The 25,444-nt window shown below is 47.8% G+C and overlaps 1 protein-coding gene across 1 annotated transcript; it reads left to right on the top strand.

The window, feature by feature from the left end:
• The first annotated feature begins 4,675 nt into the window (after window positions 1-4,675).
• On the top strand, window positions 4,676-13,733 carry LOC104035335 (5-hydroxytryptamine receptor 7). The gene is made up of 2 exons (XM_075709636.1): window positions 4,676-5,184; window positions 12,962-13,733. Exons 1-2 carry the CDS (start codon window positions 4,676-4,678, stop codon window positions 13,731-13,733), a joined length of 1,281 nt encoding a protein of 426 aa, XP_075565751.1.
• The last annotated feature ends 11,711 nt before the right edge of the window (window positions 13,734-25,444 follow it).

Genomic DNA, 25,444 nt, shown 5'->3' with positions numbered 1-25,444 from the left:
TGCCACACTGAGATGGTGTTTGGTGGACACCTCTGGGGAGCTGGGCTTCAATGCTCGTCGGGAGGAGATGGGGCTCTCTTTGGGAGTGGGAAGCCGTGGAGGGAAAGCAGAATGCACGTCCATGTAGAAGAGGTGATGTCCTGAGCATTTCGGGTCCTTGAAACGCCTCGGGCATCATCATTCCTGACCACAACCACTGGAGAAGCATCATGGTAACTGCATGTGGTTGAGTTATTGGTCACCCTGCTGTGAAAGTGAGTTAAGCCCCTCTGTTTCCAAATCAGAGAGGGTTTAGATACCTCAGACCAGTTCATCGGAAACTTCTCCGAAGGCAAGAGCAGACCTTAGTGATGCTCCTTGAAAGCTGATAGCCTCCAGTGATTAATTTTATCCATCTGGGCAGTCTCTGCCTGCTCGGAGGGATAAATGTCAACACCTGCGATACAGGGAAGATTGCTTTGGAATGCTAGTCCTGAAAACACTGAGAGATTGAGGACCTTGGAGTTAATGAGATTTCTCAGAATTTGCATATTAATAACTGTGCCTATTACCTTGCCATTAGAGTTAATAGAGTGTAATATTAACAATTAATAGTTAATAAAATAGCCACTTTAATGGTCATTTGTACATGAAGATGGAAGAACATATCCGGGCACTGCCTTCATGACACGGTGGGAGGACTTTGCTCATCTCTTGTCTGCTTGAAGATGGAGGGGGAGAACTTTGGCTATTTTGGGTCTTCAACTTCTCAGCTTTATTTTGCAAGGACAATTTTTTTGGGGGTTCATCCATTTCACTCCAGCAACATCTCTGCTCCTCCAAATCTGTGCTTTCTTCTCAGCCAAAGAGAGAAAGCTACAGTTAGCCGCTAAGCTAAGGAGTACTGGCCATTTCCTCCACTAATTGCCATTAAATGCAATTAGAGCTTCCCAGTGTGCCACAGGAGCAAATGTCTTGACAAGGTTATCATGGCCTCCAGCTGGAGAAATGCTGCACTAAGACTTTTAGGGAGAATAAGAATTATTATTATTTTTAATCCTTCCTTCACACAAAAATTGTTGTTTTCCCTTCTGTCCCTCCAAAAATCAGCCTACGCAGAGAACGTGCCCTCCAGCTGCTCAGTGCGTGTCCCATGAGCTGGCTGGTGGCTCACTGCCCTTGGTTTTGTAGGGATTTTGCTGCTCCCCAAATTGTCAGAGCAGCTCATTCCCCCTAGAAAGGGGGAGGAAAAGAACCCCTCCTCTGGAGTCCACAGACCCGCAGGGGTTTTGGAAGGGGTAAGATATATTGTGCTGGGATGGGAGAGAGGGAGGTTAATTCTGCTCCATGAAGTTTTTGCAGGATTCTGGGGCTCTGCCATAAGTAGTGTAAGGGGTTGGCCAGAGCAAAGGGACCATGAAGTTCATCACCTTTATAAGCACCTTTTCTCCTTCCTTCCTCTTCTAGGACATGAACTTGACTGCTGTGTGTGAGCTGGCTGCTTCCCAGCGGTGCATCGAAAGGAAAAAATCCTTCCTTGTCTCTCCTTGCTAATGCACAGGAGCCACTGGCTGCACTGCTCTCCCAAAGGCAACCTCCAGGGAAGCTGGAAAAAGTCCTCCTGCCTGTCCCCCACCCCATATCCTTCCTGCCAAAGCCCAGCTCCAGAGGTAGAAAGCAGAGCAGGATTTTGCAGATGGTTTTTCTGAAACTCTCCAGGCATCTGGTGACAGACTGCTTTGGCATGTAACAGCCAGTCCTTAGGGGACGGTTTTATTCTTGGGTGAATTTGTCTGGGGTTTGAGACTACAGAATCCTTCATTCCTGCAACAGGGAGTTCTGCAGATCCCCCTTTCTCTTTGGAAATACAGGGTGTGTTTTTTCCACTAAATACTGGTGAGTTCAGACTGGCCACTGAAGCAGCCCTTGCTCTCCAGGTCAGGCAGGGACTGGGCTTTGCAGGTTGCATTTGTGTGTCAGCCCCATCCCATCTTGGCATGTCATCGCTCTCAAGGGGATGAAAAAAAAAACCCCACACATAACGCAAAGAGCAAGAAAGCCAGAGCTTCAGCACACTCTGCCCTGGTGAGGAAGCTATTTTAGCCAGCCTCCCACGCACACTGCGATGCTTGAGCAGCAAAGGAGGAACCCTAATGTTAAGTACAGCCTTAACACCCCTGCTTTAGCTCGCCAGAGCTTTGCTTGCGGAGGTACTTTTTGTAGGGGAACATCTGCCCCAAAAATCTGTTGGGATTGGTGTCGACACATCCTGGAAGTGTTCAAAAAACAGGTAGGTATGGCACCTTGGGACATGGTTCAGTAGGCATGGTGGTGTTGGGTTGATGGTTGGACTGATGATCTTAGAGGTCCTTTCCAACCTTAATGATTCCTAGTTTTTACTTTCATTAAAAAATAATCCAGCCACCAAGCCAGGAAACATGAAATTGCTACTCTCCCCTTAATTGGTTTAGTGGTGGAGTTGGCAGTATTAGGTTAATGGTTGGACTGGATGATCTTAAAGGTCTTTTCCAACCTAAACGATTCCATGATTCTATTCTATGACTTTGACCCAAGGTAACACAGTTCTCTGCATCTCAGAGATGTAATGGTGGTTTTTTCCATAATCAGCCCCCCGTGCTGTCCCCAGGAGGGCTGGAGGGTGCCAGGGTGTTTGCACAGCCCCAGGAAGCGCGAGGGAGCCAGCAGCACCAGGGATGGAGGTGCCCGTCTCCCTGCTGAATTGCTTAGCACAGGGAAGGGCAGTGGGAAACACTTCCCAAGCCTGCAAACAGCTCTGAAGCTGCCTGCCTGCCTGCACCTCTCCTGGCTGGACACCCATCGCCCTGAGGGGTGCAGGATGGGGCCTGTGCAAGGGGAGAAGTCCCACACTGTCCACCCCCCTGGGGAGGCAGCAGTCAGGCCGAGCTCCCGGGGGAACTGCCTTTAGGAGCAACCAACGCAGGAGATGACTCTGCTCCGCTTCTTTCGTCCAGAGAAGAGCAAACAGCAGCTGTCTGATGCCCTTGGGTTGAAGCTCCCGGAGCAATCCCAGCACCAAACATTTGGCAGGGAGGGAAATAGATGTGGATCTCTGCATGCTCTTGCCTGCTTTGTTTACTAGAATACAGGAAAGGCTCATCTTTAAGGATGTGCCTCTCCCTGGCTGTTTGCTGCTCTAGTGCGGAGCTGAATAAATACGGGACCTCCTACAAGCAGGGGGGTGGAAAAATGCATGGAGCAGGAAAAAAAAAAAAAATCTCCTGTAAAATATTTAAAAAAGAAATACAATAATGGGGAAGGGTGCTGTGGAAACAGCCTTTCTCTGTACCCCTGTTCTGTCCCCTGCTTGCTGGCTTTCAGGCTGCTCCTCCTGCGCCTGCCTCGCTGCGCTGCACGACCGCGTTCAAAGGCATCTTCTCAACTTCCAGCTTTTCCCTCGAGGTCCTCGCACGCACCCATCTCTGCAGGGCTGGGGTGGGTGCAGGACCCAGCCTGGACCCCCCCTCTCCCCGGTCTTTGCTCCTCCCTAGGGCTCAGAAGGAGCCAGGGACCACCTGGGTCCCTGCCCGGGGAGAGGCGAGGGGAGGGCGGTAGGAGGGACCGGCGAGGCGGGGAGGGGAGAAGGATGCTCCGGGGGTGGCTCTTTGCTTTCTCGCCTGCCCGGAGCTCGCAGGAGCTCGCCTGGAGGATGTCTCACCCTCTCGGCACAGGTAACTCCGGGACACCCGTCACCCCAGCCTGGGGGAAGCTGCAAAGGGGAGGAGGGAGGTTGCAATCCTGCTTTGATTTAAACAAAACTCCCTTCAAGGGGAAAAGGGGCTTTGAAATAAAAAGAAGAGGATGCAGGTTGTGCATGATGCTTGGAGCCCTGCATAGGGGTGAACCCTGCCGTAAAGCTTCCCTGTCGATGGCTGGGAATTACTGACAGGGGTGGATACCCGGGGGTGGGAGCGTGATGGCTGTTCTCCAGGTGTCTCCGCGTGTGTGTGATGGTGATGCTCACGGCTGCGGGTGCCCCGACTCTGCGTGGTACCCCGGGGGTGTTGCATGTGATGGATCTGCTCCCACTGCGAGATGCATCTCGGTGCAGCGCTCCTGTGCGTATGGACGGTTGGCGTTCAATGCCGTGTGCATGGATTTACAGTCGCAGCTTTGAAGTTTACGTGTTAATGTATGCAGGAGATACAGCCGGCGATGTGTGTGCACACATTTGCGGCCGTGACTCGTGTTGCCACATACTCTTCTATATCCACATGCGGGAATGTGCACGTAGTCACAGGGGATTTAAATGTACGGATGCACAAGAGAAGCGCAAGACCGGCAGCACGGCTTGGCAGTAACACATAATATCATGGGCAGTTACGATCGGCTGCCGTTATCTGCCCTTCTGGAAAAGCACACAGGTGATCAGGCAGCCTTTGCAGGTGGACTGGGCAGCTTGTGCTCCTTTAAAAGTGGAGACGAGCTTTCTCCATGCATCCTCCAGTAAATTGTGTGTCTTCAAGCAGACTTGGGAAGCAGCTTCTTGCTAAGCACGTGAGATCCACCCGCAGCTTTGGGAGGCAAGAGATGGGGAGGGAGAGGAGGAATGTTTTATTTTCTTAGCTTGTTTGTGATAAAATGTTCTGGTTTGTCACTGGAGGTGTCATTGCTGGGAGAAAACTCGTGCCATTGCCCTCTGCGGTGAGCTCAGAGCATGTTGCTAAGGGCCAGCCCCAGGCGGTTTCTGGAGCACCATCTTCTCTTTGTGGAGAACGCAGAGCAGCAGCACCCGGCTCAGAAATCGCTCCCGAATCCATTCATGACTGAGGAACCCTCCGTCCCAGCCGAGCCAGACCTGCCGTCCTCCAACCTCACCAACGCGACGGACTGCGGCGAGGAGATCCTGCTCTATGGGGACACCGAGAAGATCGTCATTGGAGCAGTGCTCTCCATCATCATCCTCATGACCATCGCTGGCAACGGTCTGGTCATCATCTCCGTGTGCATCGTCAAGAAGCTCCGGCAGCCCTCCAACTACCTGGTGGTGTCCCTCGCAGCCGCCGACCTGTCGGTGGCCTTTGCCGTCATGCCCTTTGTGACCATCACAGACCTGGTGGGGGGAGAGTGGCTCTTTGGGAAGGTTTTTTGCAATGTGTTTATCGCCATGGACGTTATGTGTTGCACCGCCTCCATCATGACCTTGTGCATCATCAGCGTGGACAGGTAAGGGAGGACAAGGCACCTGCTATGTATTCAGGTGGGCTCAAATATGGGGGAGTTTCTGGAGGTTGAGGGCCACCAGAATCATGCTCCCAGTTGGATCAACTCTTCTGTATGTGTTTTCCAGGTGCATGGGGTTGCTGAGGGCTTTCTGTATGAATTAGGTGCCTCAGACCCTTTGGAGGATCTGGGCTTAAGGTTCTTTCTCAAGTAACTTCTCTAAGGTTACTTGCTTAGTTCTCTAGGCAGCTGCTTCACGTTGTTCTTCCTCGGCTTGAGGAACAGAGCCTAGAGAATAGACCTGTGACCTGACCTTCTCCATGAAGGAGGCTGGGCCATAAAATTATTCAACAAAACAAACAAAAAAACAAACAACCCCACATGCACTTTGAAAATCCAGGTTACGGAGCTTCTGGAGCCTAGTCCTACAGGATGCTCTGCTGCTGCCTGGACTTATGCTTTCGCTGTCAGCAATTCCCCCCCACCCCATCCCAAGTCCCCAAAATCCCTGGTTTAGCCCAGTGCATGCATTTGTGAGGATTTTCTGGCCTCAACTCCCACACCTGCGGTCAGGAGGGAAAGACTAAGCTGGTCTGGCAAACTGGCAAGACTCGGGCAAGTCAGCACCCCCATGGGTCTAATTATAGCAGCCTGCGTCATTAGGGACATTGCGCTGACAAGCCAGTGGGCCGGATCCAGATCTGACGTGCGCACTGGCTTTCTCAGGGGGTTGGTTTGGGTTTGCGCTGGCACCGCTGAGCTGGGCTGGTTTGTGATAAGGAGCTCAGGGAAGGGAGACAGCCGATGAGATGCGTGTCTTCAGCTATACCACCTCCCTGGTCACCCTCCCACCCTCCCCAGGTGGGAAATCGGGTGACAAAGCAGAAAGGACAGCCAAAATCCTGCTGCTGCTGGTTGACATTATCCCCCAGCAAGAAAACAGCAACTCCTGCTCCGAAGCCCTCGCCAGCCACTGCTCCCCTACGAGCTGCCCTTTGCTCCTGGCCCTGATCAGCTCAGCGCTGCTGGTTAGGAAGCAAAATCACTCCCAGGCCACACGACGAGGTCCAGCTCTGCTGCTGAACTTGCTTTGATTTAATAAAAAGCCTGTTCCTAGGAAAGCAGGTGTATACAGAGCTGACAGAAGTCTGTCCCTGTTAGAGGGAAGAGAATAAATGCAGTAATGAAATACATCAGTGCTTCCTCTTGATGAGTGAGGAGCAGGGAAGCAGCTACACACTAATCAGATTGGCTTTGCTTTAAGAAAAATTCCTTTCCTTTCCTTTCCTTTCCTTTCCTTTCCTTTCCTTTCCTTTCCTTTCCTTTCCTTTCCTTTCCTTTCCTTTCCTTTCCTTTCCTTTCCTTTCCTTTCCTTTCCTTTCCTTCCCTTCCCTTCCCTTCCCTTCCCTTCCCTTCCCTTCCCTTCCCTTCCCTTCCCTTCCCTTCCCTTCCCTTCCCTTCCCTTCCCTTCCCTTCCCTTCCCTTCCCTTCCCTTCCCTTCCCTTCCCTTCCCTTCCCTTCCCTTCCCTTCCCCTTCCCCTTCCCCTTCCCCTTCCCCTTCCCCTTCCCCTTCCCCTTCCCCTTCCCCTTCCCCTTCCCCTTCCCCTTCCCCTTCCCCACCAATCCCATCCCATCCCATCCCTTGGAGAAACACTCTTCCAAACATGCACACAAATAGGACAGACCTTTCACAAAAATCATTGCCATTTATTCCGTTTGTTCATCACGTCTCTCTCACCCAATGCCACAGCTCCTGTGAGCAGACCGAAATCCAAGGACACCATGCAGACAGGTGCCTGGCGTTGACATTGGTCCGTCTTTCCCCGCTGGAATGGGACTGGGCAGGAGGTTTCTGGGGAGGTGTGGACACCAACGTGGGGGTGTCTCCATGTGCCGAGGCCAAATCCTGGGCAGTGCTGAGGGCTGTAGGGAAGGCAGTGGGGAAGTAGGTGGACAGGAGTTACCTCTGCGTAACTGTAATCCAGGAGCAGCCCTAAGGCTGCTCTAAGTTGCACCCACTGGTCATACCACCAAGGAGGATCTCTTTTAACTGGGTGATGCTGGAGACACTTGTGGATATACTTTTTCTGCCTCCATCTCACCCAGACGAGCTTGGCAGGGCACCGAAGAGCCCAGGAGCAGGGCAGCTTCAGGCCCTTGCTGCAAAACTCATGCTGCCAGCGCTGAGCTGCAGAGAGGGAAAAACATCCCACCCCACAGGCACACGGTCCCATGCCTCATCTCATGCAGCTCTCAAGCACCTGCTCAGCTCTGCTGCAACATCGCCAGGTGCTGGCCGAGCAAACCCTACAGTCCTTTTTGGATGTCGGAGAGGAAAGGGGAGCTGCAGCAAAAGAAATGACAGAGGGAGCAGGTTGCCGGGTGTTTTTATACAACGGCTTGATTTTTCTGTGCTTCAGACCTCTCAGCAGGGTGACGGAGGAAAAACCTGCGATACAATGCCCCAGAGCCTGAGTCTTCTGGCAGGGGCTTGTTCTTCAGGTGTGTTTTCACAGGGACTGTGCCATGCTGGGAGCTCTGCTTGGCTGCAGCATCACTGTTTGCTCCCAGACCTTCATCCCTCCCCACCAAATGCCTGTTGGGGAAGTTGAGTGGTGAGAGGGCAATTGCCTGAGATGCATGTCAAGCCAGCGAAAAGAGAAAAAGAGCCAAGGTTGTAATTTGAGTGGAAGGAGGACAGGCAGGACAGAGGGAAGGGGGTGGAGAGTCCTCCAGGCTGTGCCCACCTCGGCTCTGGGGAGGAGGAAGGGCATGCTGCAAGTGCATGGGGGGCTGACAGGCTCCATCCATACCGGGGCTTGAGGAGGAAACAGGAATAATTGGGATGTCCTCTGATGCACAAAGGAAGAGGAGGTGACTGGGGCACTGTCCTGCTGCTTTCCGCCCTGACAGTCCCCAGGATCGGGCTGTGGGCTGTGTGGATTGCCCCATGGCCGTATCTTGAGTAAGTCATCATTGCTCCACGTCAACCTGTCACCCTCGTTGCTCCCACAAGGATGGGATTGAGAAGGATTGATGGAGGTAGATTGAGGGAGAGCACGGATCCAGGACCACACCTGGATCGCCACCTCCCCCCCCAGCCTTGGGGTGGGCAGGATTTTTTGTTTAGCTCCTGATGGAGACATCTCCAAGCACGCTTTTCAGCTTCTGTGCCGATACAAAGCAAAGCTGACCACAAAGCTAAAGCAAAAGCATAGCTGAATTTGCAGGGAGCCTGAAACACCTGCACCAAGGAGATGAAACAGTTGTTCATCTCAGTGAGGCATTAATTGAAATTTCCACCAGTGACGATGGCAAGCTGTTCCTCCTGCCCTGCAAGAAAGAAGAGGAACAACACTGGTGCTTCTTGGAAATGTAAATATCTCCTCTAGTTCTGTCCTGAATGCTGACTTGGTCAGCACTGTTAGGCAGGTGCCTGTTTCTGCCAAAGTGGAGGCTGCGTTTTTATTGATGGCTGAAGTGTCTGCATATGTTGGTTAGCATAGAGATAAAAGATCCTTGGTTTGCCCATGATGACGAGTACTATAAAAATGTAGGCTGCTATTATTGATTATTAATGCAGAGTGCTTTCTAAAAGACTCTTGATTGAAGCTGGTAGAACTAATCTTGTCTGAAGGGGGGGTTGATTGATTTTGTTTTAAATCAAAAAAGAAAAATGCTGGAAACATTCATCTTTCTCTTACACTTTTCTTATATAAAAGCCTTCCAATGTTACAAATTCTTTATTGCCACAAATCAAAAAGAAAACAACAACAACAAAAAAAACCCTTTAGGCTGTTCAGCTTTTGATGAAGCTCTCCATAAAAATGCCAAGCAGCTGGCAAAAGAAGCTCCCCAAACCCCACATATCACTTCAGGGTTTCCTAGTGGAGGAAAAGTCTCCATCCATCTCCCAGGCAGCCCTGCTGGGGCTCTCCCATCTCCCTGGCAAGTATTTTCTACCCAAAATCAGATAATACGCTCCAAATTGGCATCGTCCTCAGTAAAAAGGATGCCTCTCAAAAGAGTCAGTGGGATGAAACCTCCACAGCATTTTCCTGGATTGTCTTTACCGTGTCCTTGATCCGAACGTGTCCCAGGGCATGTAGGTCCGTGCGCTGTATGTCCAGCAAGCTGGAATGCATCCCTGGGATGCTCCCCTCAACCCCAGCTTAGGACACGGGCAGATGAATCATAGAATCATACAATCATAGAATCATAGAATCAGAGAATGCTTTGGGTGGGAAGGGCCCTTTAGAGCCCACCCAGCCCAGCCCCTGCAGTGCCAGGGACAGCTTTAACCAGAGCAGGGTGCTCAGAGCCCCGGCCAACCTGGCCTGGGATGTTCCCAGGGATGGGGCCTCCACCGCCTCTCTGGGCAACCTGTGCCAGTGCTTGACCACCCTCATTGTAAAAACTTCTTTCTAATGTCTAGTCTAAATCTATTCTTCTTTAGTTTAAATCCGTTATTCCTTGAAGCCACAGGTAGCTGCAGCCTCCAGCTGCCCTTTGCATCCTCCAGCTGGAGGTTTCCTCTCCTTCAGCAGGATGGGGCAGGCACGGTGTCAGCCTGGAAGCAAGGTATGGAGCTTAAATTTGGCCCAGAGGAGGTATGGGCTTGTGGTAAAATAGGGGGGTCTGGGAAACCCCAATTCTGGGTTCGTTTGGGCTCAACCAACTTGTGTGAGCCGTGATTTGTCCTTTCCCAGTTTGCCAGCTGCAGAATGGAGATTAGGGGCACCTTGGAGAGGTTTTGGTTTTCTTTATTATTTCATCCCTGGCATATTAAGGATTCAATGACTGCCGTTGAGGGTAGAAAAATTGAACTGAATCGGCTAATCTATGGGGTTGGTGGTGGAGCCCAGCCTGGGGTAGGTCTCCTACCCGTGGCCAGGGCTCTGGCTGCCCAGGCATCCGCAGGAGCGAGGATGTGGAAGGAGTTTATTGCATAAGGAACGAGTGGCTACACAATCAGCTCTGCACAGCGGGGGTCCTGCAAAGCCACACAAACCGCCGGTAAATCGCTGCTCTGGGAACCGGCTTTTGTTACCTGATTACCACTAAACATGATTAACACCACGACAGACACACATACACACACACGCACACACAAAAAAAAAATCAAAGCAAGAGAATTTGATTTGAATTTCATTGCATGCCTGTGCAATCTCACCTCCTGCACTACTGTAAAGGCTGGCCTATTTTGAGGTCTTCCCGCTCTCATCAAAATTATAAGCAAAGACCTCAAAATGGCCCCATTTCCTCCAACAGCAACTGCACAAGGCACCCACAGATGGAAAGTGTCAGCTTTGCCTGCTTTTTAAATCTTGTCACTGTGCATTTTGCTTGGCTAGCGTGTAAATTCCTTGAAGTTTCAGCAAATCCCAAGTGGATTGGCTTCTAAAGAAAACCCAGTAATAGCATAATAAAGGATATCACACAACACAGCATATATTAGCTTGCAAAGTTCTTGGCTTGGATATAGAGAGAGGTGATTTTCTGGGTGCTGAATTTGGAGATGCAACAGCAGGGCATGGTTTTCTCCCAGCCTAGGGGACATCAAGTCTGCTCTCCCTCCAAAGCCCCTTCCTCCAGCAGGAAGGATATTTGGCAGCATCCCTCCAACCTGCTCCCACCCATCACTCTGACTCCGGATCTTCCAGCCAGGCTCATCACTTCTCTCTGTGCTCAGCCCAGGTAGGGAGGAGTCAATGGTATGGTTTGGAAGGATGGCACCAAAACCAGTTCTGTTGTCCATCTCCATCTCACCAGGTCTCCTCCTTCATAGACAGAGCCCCATGGGGTGATGGGGTTAAAAGCCCTTTCCCGAGAGGCTGCATTGTCTTCGCATCCATGAATGTCGTCCTTCAGCCTGTACCACTGCTGGGCATTCAAGCAGCATAGGTGGTCTTGGAGAGTTTTGCTTGTTTTTTGTGATTAAGGCCAGCTGAAGAAAATACAGAGGAAAACAGGGAAAGAATAACTCAGTGAATGAATTCAAATTCATTTTATCAGGGAATCAGGGGAGAGTAATTTGGGCTTTGAATTTATTTAGCTGTCAGGAGGGGAGGAGGAATTGGGGTTTTTTATTTTATTTCCATCTTCCTCCAATCCTGGGGGAGGATCTGGAAAAGGGAAATAATCAGGGAAGAAAAAAAAAAATCTCGTAACACCTACAATGAGACTGATTGTCAGAAAAAAATAATGATACAACAGAGGTAAAATTCTCTGCAGAAATTTTTCTTTTGGCAGAAAAGCCTATTCTTCCCTGGAAAAGCTTTCAGCAAAAAGTATCCATACAGCTACTGTTGTCACTGCCCCTTTGGACTGCCGCAGCTCATCCAAAACAATTAAGAGGTGACGTGATCCTGTCTAAAAATGCCTAGAAATTCCTGACAACAGGCAGGTTTGAATCAAAAAGGCTGTAACACAAAAGGAATCCATTGGACAGCTGGAGGCCTTTGCTGCACTGATTGAGGCTGAATAGGAGACACAAGTTTTTCAGCAGGAACGTTGGCTGACAGTGGCCAGCTCCCCAGTGATTTATTAGTTTACAATTGTAATTTCCCAACTAACAGCTGACACAATTTCTTAGTCACATGAACCCTCTCAACCAAGGCTCAGGATGGTTCAAAATTACACTCCATATTCTAAACAGGAGCTGATGGGTGATGCAGTCTCCAGCTCCTCTCAGTCAAGCTAACAAGGGAACTCCTAACTCCAGGCATCAGGATTTGTGAATCTGTGGGTCACCACATGCTTTTGGGATGTCCTACTTGGAGCTCCTCTCATTTTATTCCCCAGGGAGGGCTGGACACCATCACTTCAGGAGCTATGGGCCATGCAAGGGAGCAGACCGCTCCAGCCATTTGCAACTGGCACTCACTCCTGTCTTGGTTTCTAGAGGTCATCTCCAGGATTGCAGGAACCTGCACCTGGGGTGCGCTGCTGATAGCGGTGTCTCCCGTGGGTGCCAGTGCTGCGAGGTGCAAACACACAGTCTATCAGCTGAAAGAAGGGGTGACCCAACAGCTGCCAGTCTTGCAGTCCATCACCCGATCACTAACTTTGCTTTCTGTGCCCATCCAGACGTATCCTTAAGTCTGCCCAAAGGCAAGATTGCTCCTTGCTCGCACACTGCCTCAGGGGCATCTCAGCTGCGGGTTGTGTTTCTTCCTTGAGTTCCCAGGTTGGCTGGACAAATAAGAGAAAGGTGTTGTCCATCCCACTTCCCATTAAACAATCGTATAAGTCTACTCATTTCATCTGGAGTCAGTCCTGATGTCTCCTGGTGCAAGTATTACTCTGTGGATCACCCATCCCACTCCTGGGCGTTCCCCTGGGAGGGCAACAGTCTGGAGCGAGTCACACGCCATGGCTGGAAGTTGGTGCATGTTCTCTGTACAAACTAGTTCTGGTGGAAAACTAGGCTTTTTTAAGCATTTTTATCCCCCAGGACACCATATGGAGCTTGGACTGCACTCAGCAGTTAAATGACATCTCGTGTCATGCATGGGGTGATTGCAAGAAAGCAGTGGGGAATAGTTGAAACAGGGTCTTTAGGCAAGAGAGCTGAAGGGGTGTGAAATGCATTTCACAGAAGGTACTGCAGTTGCAAGTCTCCAGGAACACTTCATTTGGGGAATTCATTTCTTGTCCCCACCCAGGGCTGAAATTCTCCTGTGACAGAGCATTAACAGCTGATTAAGAATGAAAAACCTCCCAACAGCATTCACACCTTGCAACCCTCCTAACCCTTTGCAACTCTTCTCTTTTCCAGGTATCTGGGGATCACTCGGCCCCTGACGTACCCCGTGAGACAAAATGGGAAGCTGATGGCCAAGATGGTCTTCATCGTTTGGCTCCTGTCTGCCTCCATCACCCTTCCTCCTCTTTTTGGCTGGGCCAAGAATGTCACGGTGGAAAGAGTCTGCCTCATCAGCCAGGACTTTGGGTACACAGTCTACTCCACAGGGGTTGCCTTCTACATCCCCATGGCCGTCATGCTTGTCATGTACAGCCAGATCTACAAAGCTGCCAAGGTCAGTGCCGAGAAGCACCGCTTCATGAACTTCCCCAAGCACTACGAAGAGGAGGGTGTCTACTGCCTAGAGGCTTCCAGCCGGAGCCACCACAGCTCCAAGCATACCAAAGCAGTGGAGGAATGCGCCACGCTCTCCAAACTGCTCCGGCAAGACCGAAAGAATATTTCCATCTTCAAACGGGAGCAGAAAGCAGCCAGGACCCTTGGCATTATTGTGGGGGCATTCACATTTTGCTGGCTTCCATTCTTCCTGATGTCAACGGCTCGGCCTTTCATCTGTGGCATCCGCTGCAGCTGCATGCCCCTGCGGCTGGAGAGGACTCTGCTCTGGCTGGGATACACCAACTCCCTCATCAACCCCTTGATTTATGCTTTCTTTAACCGAGATTTGAGGACTACTTTCTGGAACCTCCTGAGGTGCAGGTACAGGAACATCAACAGGAGGCTCTCTGCTGCCAGCATGCACGAGGCCCTGAAAGCCACAGAGAGGCACGAATGCATCCTGTAGAGCTGTGTCCTCGTGCTCAGTGCCTGACCGACGAACTCCTGCCTCTCCATTTCAGGTTCCTTGCTTGTCTTGCCTCTTGGGGCTGGCAGAAAAAATGCGTGCTATTGTCCCCCTGCCAGACATCACCGCTGAGCGTGACACCCCTATCCCTCACTCAAGGAGGAGCTGCAGTTCTCCTCGCCTTGGGAGCAAGCGGGCAGCCCTTCCTTCTCACCATGTCCCAGGTGGGAGGTGAGCAGCCATGAGCAAGATCGGGGGTTCAAGGTCTACCACCGATTGTGGGCAAGTCACACCACCTGTCTGTGCCTCAGTTTTCCCATCTGTTAACAAAAAAAAAAAAAAAAAAGGAAAAGCAACCCTTCCAACCAAACAAAAGAAAAAAAACCCCAAAAACTTGATAAGACTGTGGCTCTCCACCCTCGAAAAGGGCTTTAAGGTCTGTGGAGGGCACACAATATACTATGTAAAGATGATGTTGGCTGCAATTCTCTATCGAATCAGACAGCAGCTATAGGCTCCATTGTAGATCCAAGCACTCATGCCATCGCAGCTTATACGAACTCTTTCCACTCATGTAATTGTGTTTTACACACTGAGCTCATGTCCAGGTATGCATGTCAGAGCAGTGATACCAATGACTCCATTTCCTCTCACCCTGTAGCACTGCAGCCCTTGAAAGAGGCAGGCTTGCAGAATGAAACACAAATGAACACAAAGTTTCCTTTATGGTTGGATAGGAAAGTCTAATGGCCTCCTCGTCAGGGCAATGGCCAGTGAGCAAAGACAGTTATGTTTATTGGGTTGTACTGTAATTCATTCTCAGACAAGTGATGTGTGTTCATAATTTGTGGCTAATTGACTCTGTAAAAGCACGCTTTGGTTGACAACAGAAAAAAGTATATAATTTCTCTGACAGCTTTACAGTGCTTCAGTACGATGTCCAGCAAGCTTGAAAAAATACACTAAAAGTGATGTATCCTTTTTTTTTTTTCTTTTTTAAAAAAAAAAAGACTGGTTTCCTTATTCTGGTGTAGATTGTTTGGTCACTTCAACTTCAAAGCACCTCTTTACTTTTATGTGGTGGTGGGATTTGTCTTTCTGCAGTCCTCTTTGCTCTTGATCAACCTTGTTGCATCAACCTTGCTTTGCAGCCCCACAATCCCCTGCCCATTTGTAGATGATGTCTGCTCCATGGGGTCAGTTGTTTGAACATCTCCTGTCTGGGTTTTCTTGTCAAAGCCACACTGTTCAGAGGCTTGGAAAAGGGGTTCCTAGCCCTCCCTCCACTACAGATTTTCTTTATCAAGCAAGAGTGTATGAGTGGTGGTAGTCCCATCTCTTGCAACGTCGTGCAGTATGATGCTTCCGTGCATAGCTAAGTTGGCTGTTGGATGTCTTGGCTGACTGCCGGCATGGTTTGGCTTAGTAATCAAGGTTTTTCCTGTGAAATCTTTCATGCTCTCATTTCCCCTCTTTTTAATAGATATTTCTATCCTGTTTCTTTTTACACTTGCTTTTTCTACAGATGCCCAACAAAGTCTCCGGTTTAGACTGGAGATTCACAGCAGGGAAACTGGCTCAAGTCCACTGGGAATGTCCCAGGGGACTGAGGAAGGTTAGGCACAGAAATAGCAACATGTCCAGTTGTTCTCCAAGCTCTCCTCAGTTGTTCTCCAAGCACATGCCCTCACAGCTGGAGCCAGAATTGCACATAGGAGCAGGGGAGGTTGTTGTAGCTGTCATATGGGCCTCCAGTGGGAAATGTTTAAAGAGCAGACAATAAAGAGATTTGAAGGAGGACCTAGTCAAGAGGAGTCACAAAGTTTTAGCTGGAGCCCTTTTCACCTGCTGTCCTACCCAGGAGCTCTTTGTAGAGCAGCGAGTGATTCTGCTAAGATGGTTAACAGCTTTCCATCTGTCTCCCATGGCTTGTATGTTGGTGTTAGGTTTGTGCAAGGCTGCCTGAGCCCCCTGTGACAGGGCCACGCTGTCTGCTGAAGGCAGAGCACTGCATGCCTTGCAGCAATGTTCAGATCCTAGCTCAGAGGCTGCTGTGCATCTCTACAGCCATGTATTCCTGTCCAGGACCAACAGAAAATCCAGCCTTGCTGAACTGCCTACGGTGCATGCCAGTAGTAAGGACCTGTCCTCCACCGTTCTGCCAAAGATGGATGCTATTGCCCAGGGACACTTGAGTGGTGTCCCTGAGATGCCCTGTGGTCTTGTATCCTGCAAACCAGAGACCCCACCGACACAATGAGGCAGGAGAAGGCATGAGCGTACCCTCATTCTCTTGCTTTCACACCGCTGCCACATGAACTGGTGCTAAACCTTGCCACAACCTCTCTACTTTCCCTTGATGGTGTATGTTCACCTCAGTGCACTTGCTACTCATCACCCTTCCCCAGCTTGGCTGCAACTTCTCACGATGCCTCTGCTTCCAAGCCCATACAACAGGTCCCCACACACCACATCTCTAGGGCATGGTCTGACTGCCCATCTCAGGACCTGCTTATCAAAACTCCTTTTCTCCCAGAAAACACCTTGAGCCGTTGTCTCCTCTGTCACGACATTTTAGCAGCAGCCGGTTGCTGGCTCTGGCCTGCCACAGGGACATGAAGTTGCTGCAGGGCAATTTCCTCCCTGGCCTCCCCCAGCTCCTTCCCTGCCACGGAGCTAACAGCGCCTTTTTGACAGAGTTGTCTGGATTAAAACTAACCAGCTGCTAACTCAGGCTGCCTCGTCAGGATGTGAAAGCCCCAAGACAGCCCATTTCATATTCAGCACATAACAAAAGAGTCTGGTTTGTTCTGCTGCCGTATATTTATATACCTAAGGTCATAGTGGCATGGTTTTACTTATTTTCTGTATTACAGGTTCTTAAACTGCCTTCAAAATTCATAATCCTGTTTAATTCCACTTAACATCCCTATTCTGATGGTATTTCTAGCGCTGCTTAAAAGTATTCTGCCGAAGAGCTATGAAACAGTGTTTGAGCCTTTTAAACAAAGTCATATGAATACTGTTTTTTCTGGTTTGATGGTTCTTCCAGAAGAAAAAGAGTACGAGAAAGAATATGATTCTGGATGATCCAAACACCAAACTTCTTCTAAGCAACGAATCAAGCAAAGTGGTTCATTTGTCTTGAAAATCAATGTTTTCTTTGACTTGTAATTGAATGTTTTGTTTCACTCAAGGCTTATCTGATCTTTTTTTTCCCTTACATTTTCTTTTTAAGCTGTAGTTGTGTTAAAAGAAAAGCTTTGTTCCCAGAAACAATTCCAAAAATGTTTAAACATAATAACACCACTGAAACAAAACATTTTGCTCAAAAAATAATGAGATATCTTGCATGATTTTTTCAGTAGTTATTGTCTCAAGCTGTGAGACATCAGCATTAACTCTTGCTTTTTAACTCTCCAAGATTAAATTGTGTTTAGGTTATTTAACCTAAATAATGTGCATCCAAAGACACCAAGGCCTTTTCCACACACAAGTGAGCACCAACCATTTAGTTAAGCCAGTCAAGATCCTTGTAGATGAGCCACTAAATCATGTTGAAAATACTCTGTGGGGTTTGTTTTGGTTTTTTTGTTTGTTTTTTTTTTTTTTAATCAGAGAGGAATCGATGCATTTGGCATGTGGAAAAAAAAAAAGGCTTAAAATAAATCTGAACCATTTTGAAACTGATTTTAGTGCACAGGCATGTGCCTAACCAAACTATGTAAGATTTAAGAGAAATTAGCTCTGTAAGAGTCCATGTTTAGGCAAAAATCTGAGCTCATGGAGAAAAATATCCATTTAGGAGAACAAGAGAAACTTTCGCTGGCAATGAGAGTCCCAGCAGACTAGCAGCAACGCAGTGGAAAAGAATGAGGAGCCTCGGGCAGAGAAAATCAAAGTAATTCAGGCATAAAATGAGTAGGTCTCAAGTCAGCTTTTCATTCCACTCCATGTGCAGGGGAAATACATACAGAAACACAGGCAGAAGCGATCTGGGGAGGAAAGACAGTTTTGACAAACCCCTACGGCCACCCCAGCTGGGGTTTGGAAGTTTTTGATAACGACGTTGAGCAAAGCCAGGCAAGATCAGCTAGAGATGTCGCTAAAAGCCCAAGGCAGGAAAAGCCTGCGTGTCTCTTCCCAAAGAGTGTGAAACCTCCCCACTCCCTGAAGCCAGCACTTTATGGATGGGATTGACTGAGAGAGACGAGCGTTGGAGATTTGCACGGACAGCTCAGCAAACCCGCAGTGTTCTTCATCTCCACTCGGGTCCTGCCATCTCTACCATCTCCCGATGACAGTGTAATATTGACAGCTGCACCATGTCAGACTGTAAGCTGGTCTAGCCCAGGATCCTACCTTGAGCAGAGACCAGTGGCAGATTCTTAGACACAGCCTAAAAAGCAGCAAATCTGTTGTGGTATTTCTAGCGCATCCTTCCTTGTCCCAGCAATTAAAGGTTCAGCAACTTGCTGATCCAGAAGTGCTCTTGTAGTGTTTAATAACTTCCAACAGGTGCTTTTCTTCTAACCTATTTATGTTTTTCCTACTTTGCCATCCTGAGGCAATGAGTTCCACAATTTAATTACTTTTCAGGTGAAGAACTCAGTCCTTCCACTCATTTTAAACCTGCCATCAGCTGAGCTCATTAGGCTCTGGCTAATCCTTGCATTAGGAAGGAGAATGAGTGATCGTCCCTATTCACCCTCTCCAGGCGAGTTATGGTTTTGTAGATCTCTACCATGTTCTTCTCTTTGAAATAAAAAGTCTATGCAGTCCATGAGTCCTCCTCCAACAGCAGACATAAGGAGATGCCTTGGGAAGAATATTAGGACAAGGACAGTCTGGATCATATGCCTACCCACTCTCCATTGCTTTCAAAACATCCAATCATTTTTAGTTCAGGAAATTCCCTGCTTAGACGTGGTTTCTGTGCAAGCCTTAGTGTAACCCCCTGCTTTTCCACAGACAAATGCCAAATCTTGCATCTGGGACCAGATAACCCCGTGTAACAGCCCAGGGTGGGGCACCTGGTGGAGAAGGGCACTGCTGAGCATGGCAAGCAGAAGGCAAAGGGGAGGGCTAATGGTGGCCAGCCACTGCCTTGAGGGGGATTGGAGTGAAGATGGAAGCAGATTCACCCAGAGAAGTGGGGGAATCTTCTTTGGAGATACTCAAACTTCAGCTGGATCAGGCCTTGAGCAATCCGATCTACCTCTGAAGCTGTCTTTGCTTTGAACATGACATTGGTCCGGAGACCTCAAGGTTTCCCTTACAACTTCAGTATTTTATGAATTGGATGATTTGTCTAATTTCCCACTCAAACTCATGTAAATATTTATCATCCATATTTTTTGGCAAGACAATCTACAGATGTCCTACCTGCCATGTGAAAAAGCTCCTTCTATTTTGAACCTTCTAGTAGCACTTAAGTTGCATGTCTAATAAAACTGAAAGTCAGCCACGCGACACTTTCCACTTGTGTTCTTATGTAAGAAATGGTTTTCCTTTGTTTGTTTTATTGCCATTTTAATCTGGACACATTTTGTATTCACCATGCAAGATCTTCAGTTGCCTGACTCTATTCCTTTTCTCCATCTTGTGCACCACTTCCAGATAGAGCTTAAGAGCTTAAGCAAAACCTCAATAACACCAAATGTATGGGCAAGCCACTGCTATAAAGTCATCTGGTGGCACATAATTAAGGCAACAGGTGGCTATGTGCAGCCCTTCTCAGCACTGGCACACAGGGAAGGAAGTAGACTCTGCTCTGCTCAGACAGTTCCACTTTCTCTTAATGACTACAAGATCTTTCACACAGAACATACGATTTCAGAAGAAATCAAGAAGAAAGTGGGAGTTGAAAGATGATGCCATACAAAAGCCTTATTCTGTGAAGAGCTGAATATATCTTGCAAACAGAGAGTTTTCTTTAGCTCTTGTTGGTTGCATCAGTACTTCTCCCTGGGTGAACCTTGCACTTGGCCCCTTGGTCATCCAGCTGGGCACCCCTTTACAACACACAAAAACTCCCATCTGGGTTGTTTTTGCATGTTTCCTATTTGAGATATCTGCTTCCCTGTGAAAAGAGTATCACTTAAAAAAATAGCGGGGGTGGGTGGGTGTGGGGATGAAGGCAGCATCTCCTGTGGAAAAAATAACCCCAGGAAGGGTCTTGTGGCTCTATGCCTGGAGCATGTGGACTCAAGAGGTCTCATGAAAGCCTCTGACCCCAGGGTGTAGGAAACAGCTCATAGGTGGTGGCAATTTGACCAGGGTAGGGTTCACTGGTGATGGCCATGAATAGGGTCCCTGGGCAGGGGATGTGGGGAAGGTGGAGGTGCAGCATGGGATGGTGTCCCAGTCTAGGTGGAAGAGGAGTTCTCTCTGCAGCCCACACCAAGAAGGTCTGACATCCAACCTCATGGAGGGTGACATTCTTAAACTTGGTTGAGCCCCATGTCCTTTGACTGCTGGAGGAAAACATCTCTTGGGTGGGCAGGTAGCAAGAACTGCCATCCTGGAGGCATGGTCACTGACAAAGTCAAGATACATTCATACCATTACACCTAGCTCAGCCCCCAGGATTTACGTGCTAACCCTGCTGTGTTTCCCCCATCAAAGTGCTGAGTCTGAGCCCTAAACCTGCCCCCGCTCCAAGGCAGCCACATCCCAGGCTATTTCAGCTACGCTCAGGCTCAGATCTGGGCAGCCTACACACACTGTACATTTTCCTGCTCCCCCCGCCAAGCACATGGACCTTGGACAGCAGCAGCAGGACTCATCTGCTACTGCACGACTTGCCAAATAGCTGCTCTAGCAATTAAAAAAAGCAAAATCTTTATAGGCTGCAATGTGTGTGTGTGATGTGTGTGGTGCTAGCAGATAGCTGGAAACTTGCAATACTTGCTCCAGCCCATGCAAAAGACTATAAAAATTAACTCTTTCCAGGTGATGAGAAAGGCTGTATAAAACTCTGTTATTTGAATTCACTTTTTCAGCCTCTTTGCCACTCTTAGCTTCACATCTCTAATGCTTCTAACATGGTCAGCGGTCTGTTAACACAACAGTTAGGAAAAGGGGGAGGAAGAGGGTGGCCAAATGCCAGACACTTGGTGACAGTACATGGCAACACAGCCGTGTGCTTGTAAATCATTTGCACAGCTCATGAGGACTCTGCCCTAAGCCTGAGAATTTTCTGTTTGAACGCAGACCATCTGAACACCAAATGTACATTTTTAGATTGTGAAATGCCTCGGTCATTTAACTGACACACTAAAGCTTTGGGCAGCAGCTTATGTCATGTGCCTGGTGTGAACACACCTGGATGAACTGCAGCCACATCTCTAGAAGATGCTCTCCCTAAATGAGAAGCAATAACAGGTCATGAGTATGGTTCTGCAATGTCCTAGCAAAGCTGCATGGTGGTTACCTGTGGTTTCCACCAGTCTTTAACTTCACATTGCCACACTCCTTCCCATCTCAAGACTGTGTGCAGACCTCCTAGCTGAGGACCTGAACACTCAGGTATGGGTTGCATGGGAGTGTGTAGGACAGTCACCTCTTAATTACTATGGAAATTAATATTCTGGGATCTTTAAACAGGTCTTTGGGAGTTCTCTTCTTAAAGGCTGAAGGAGAAATATTCCTCATAGCAAACCATGCTCTTTCCAAGCACTACATTTCTACAGCATTGTCAAAAAAAAAGTCTGAGCTACATATGGAAATTGATGCAGCTTAAAGAAAATGGTTCTGGTTGACTATCTAGCTAGCTCCTTGGAGACATTAATCAGAGTTTAGTGCTGTCACTTCTCAGGACTCACTTCTCTGTTATATCTTCAAAAGACATCAAAATGCCAACAGCCTTTAGCAAGAACAAATCCAGCGTGCAAACAGACTGATGTGTTCAATGGTGCCTGCAGGCACGTTGTTCCTGCCGTGCAGCCCGAATACCCAGCACCGACATCTCACCCACCCCTCCTGCCCCACCTGTGCATGGTCTCCGTGGCCCTGCCAGCCCAACAGTCCATGGGCAAACAACTCAAACAGCACTTTGGATCAGATCTGGGGCTGTCAGCTCTCAGATCAAGGCCAGGACATAGTGTCCTCCTGGTATGGTGGAAGACTGTTGGGAGAAGGGTGCAGAAACCCTCTGAGTCTTCAAGGCTGCCAAACCTTGGCATCATAAAGCCAGGGCTGTAGCATCTGCACAACAGCGATATAAATAAACAAACGTATCATTTAAATTAAGAATAATTAGCACAGGTCTTGGGATTGCAGGGTCAAACCAAAGGATGAAATTGCCTTCAAAGTAGCTGGGAAGTAGGTTGTTACAGACAATGCCTGTCTCGGAAAGGAGCTGTTCATGCCACTCTGGGAGAAAGAAAAGGGTTTCTGGTATGGACACAAATTGGTATCATCTGTCCCCAGTAGGTATGGACTGTGCTGCCCACCACCCCTGTATGCGTCTGGATGCCAAAATAACAGGCTACTTACAAATCCCAATGGGAGACAGATTTCCTAAAGTTTGTCTTGCTGTTCGTTCTTCCTCACTTAGTTCTTCATGTTTTTCCACTGGCAATTAAGTGAAAACTGACTAGAAGTGTCAAGTGATGATGAGTCTTTAGTTTAACAACAGGAACACTAAAGGAAAATTAAAGTGCTGGGAAGAAAAAGCATTTGTCTTTCTTGGGCAGCTAATACAGCTCTGAAAACTGCTCCTAACCAGAAAATCCCTGGTGCTATCAGATTTTAGCCCAAAGACCCTCCAAAAATTATTTCAGATTTTTCCTGCCCCACTAGTTTACAATGCAAGGTTGTTCTCAAGTAACACTATATAATACCTTTTTAAGAATGAATCTGTGGTTGGAAAAATGTTAGCAGGAGTAATAGAGATGTAACAGAGAAAGTAAAATATTGCTGTGAGAAAATGCTGCAAGAACCAAAGATCAGTGGGGAAAAAAAAAAAAAAAAATCAAGGAAATAACAATTCAGGATGTGTGTTGTTTTTTGAAATCAGTGTGATGTAGCACCTTTCCACCTCCGTTTTTTCATATAGCACATATATTTTATGAAACTTACTAATATATTTTTTTAAAAAGCTTCAAGGAAAGACATATCAACAAAGATGAACTACTAGTAATACTACTGAGCCCAGAGAAGAATAAAGCAGTACAACCATCAGATGTAGAGTAAATCAATACATCAACACGATCCCATTATTAGGTTTGAATTCTATCACCCAGTCTCCTAAATCACCAAATACAGCTGCAAGAGGAGGCAAGAGGAGGGGAGCTGTGCCTTCCCCTACTCCAATACTACTTCGCAATAAGTGACAAAAAAAAGGTTGTGCTCAAATCTAAAGGCTAGCAACTCCTGGGCATGGCCACTGCCATAGGCGGGTTGTTACCCAAAACAGACTGTGCTCTGATGGATAATTTTGCAAGACAATATTTAGGGCACGGTAAGCCCGGGGAGATATTCTTCTGGCAACCTACCCAAGCAAGAATTGGCACGCACATATTGTGCATCTGAGTTAGCTCCTCTCATACCACGGCTTGGCCAGATATCAGTCACAACCTGCTCTTCAACTCACAGCTCTCGTGGCTGAGTTCACTCCCATATTGCAGAATTTAGGTACTTGGTTCAGGCAATCAAAATGGGCTTTGTTAGCATAGCGGTAATAATTTGGCAGAGTAAAAAGGATCTAAAAGGGCATGAGCTGCGGTTCTTTGAAGAGACCACACTCCCTTTCTTCTTCTGGGTCACAGCACAGCATGACGGTGCCATCTCTTCCTACAGCCTATTCCCAGGAGAGCATTTTTGGATCTAAACTTTATAAGGGATGGTGTCTGGACATAAAAGGCTAGATGTTTCCTTGAATTTTTTTCAGGAAATACTTCAAAAGACTATGAATCTGACTGGCTAGAAAACTAGTTTCTTTTACCTTTCACACATCCTACCAGCAATGGATTCCCAAATCCTTGCAGTATCAAGACACTCAGCTTGTCTCCACCAACTTCCCTGGTGCCCAGAGTCACTAAAACTCTTCTCTTCACTGAGGTTCAATTTAAAATTCTCCATGGACCATGGAAACAGGTGGATTCATGTCACCTAATTTTGGATGCCTCCTTATGTTTGAAGTAGTCACACAATGCTCCCATTGCCATTGCTGGGGAGAAATAAACACTTTTAGGAAGTTATTTTCTTGACCCAATGTGGATGTTTTCTGTGGGTGAGATGAATTCCACCCTCAAATGACTGTTTCTTTCCAGGCACTATAAAGAGAGCCCACCGGGACTTGCTCAGAGCAGATGTCTACATTGGAGGAATCTGCATTTGAATAGATGAATCCTATCACATCTGTGTATAACTCTACCACAGCTAGAGCTGTAGCCATGTCTTGGAAAGCTGGGTCAAAACACTTGGCATAATTGGCTGGTGATGACTCAGAAATCCCACATATACAGGGACTGCCATGGCCTGTGTCAGTGATGCCATTAAAATCAGACCACAAAATGGGTTAGAAATCTTGCAATTCCTAGCACAGAAAAGTAGAGAGAAATAAGATGGGTCCTTGACGGGAAAATTGTGAGTACTTCAGTGCTTGTTGGAAGCTCTTGAAGGGTCAGACCTGGGAATGAAGCTGATGCACAAGATTACAGTGTCCATCCTGCAGCAGCTGGGTCTCCCATGGGTGCACCTCAACCTACTTCTATATTTTGAGACACCCAGGGAGAGTCTTGGCCCAGCACATGAGCTTTGCCCTCCTCTCTGCCCAGCTCAAGATCTTGGGCTGAAGTGGCCATTTAGAGCAGTCTTGTGGTTTAATTCAAATATGACGGATGCACAAATGCTTAGCTGGCCATGTAAAAGTACCCAGAGAGACTGTGGGACATCAGCTTTCCCTATCAATAATGCACTGACCCAAAAGACATGGCTCCTTGATTTTTAAGTCTCATTGCTGGCAAATTTAGCTTACTCAGCCTCACTAACCTGACAAATCAGGGTCAAAGCTGACCCAGGAGGTTCCAACCAGGTTCAAACAAGGTCATCCTAAACTGGGGGCAAACTTTATTTTAAGTCAGTGATTAAAAATACACACACACACACCATTTTGCATGTCACAAGGACTAAGTCGGTGACACTTCAAAAATCTCACAGCTTTTAGAAAGCTGAGAAGACCTTATTTGGGATTTAATAACAACAACAAAAAAAATCTCTGACTGACACGATGCCACCAGCTGATGGGAAGTTCAGTTCTCTCCCCACCCCCCAATGTCCTATAAAAATAAGTGAGAGAATAAAAGAGATCATAACGACAAGTCTCTTGGCTGTCAAAACATCCATCAGCAAAATGAAAAACAATGTGGACATCTTACACTTAGTACTTTTGTTCTTACTGCCAAAACTAAGACATAAATGTTCCAGTTCAGGATCTGGACAATAAATCAAACAGCCAGCCTTCAAAAATTTCTTCTTAGTACCAAGAAAAGTTACCTTGATACCCACAGAGATGAGACCCACTTACATTTCTCCAAAGTTTTTATTAAGGTTCTTTTTGCACATGTGCTATTTTTTCCTCACAATATCTCACGGCAGGTGGGAACAGGAAAAAATAGTCTGCAGCCTCGTAATTAAATAGGCTTGTTTTTAATATTGCAAATTACAGCTAGATACAACCGTCTCAGGTATATATAATGCTCCAA

Source organism: Pelecanus crispus, chromosome 4 (genome assembly GCF_030463565.1).
Source record: "Pelecanus crispus isolate bPelCri1 chromosome 4, bPelCri1.pri, whole genome shotgun sequence".
NCBI lineage: Eukaryota > Metazoa > Chordata > Aves > Pelecaniformes > Pelecanidae > Pelecanus > Pelecanus crispus.
The sequence above is the reverse complement of the archived record's forward strand: the minus strand, read 5'-3'. Positions and strand labels throughout refer to the sequence as shown.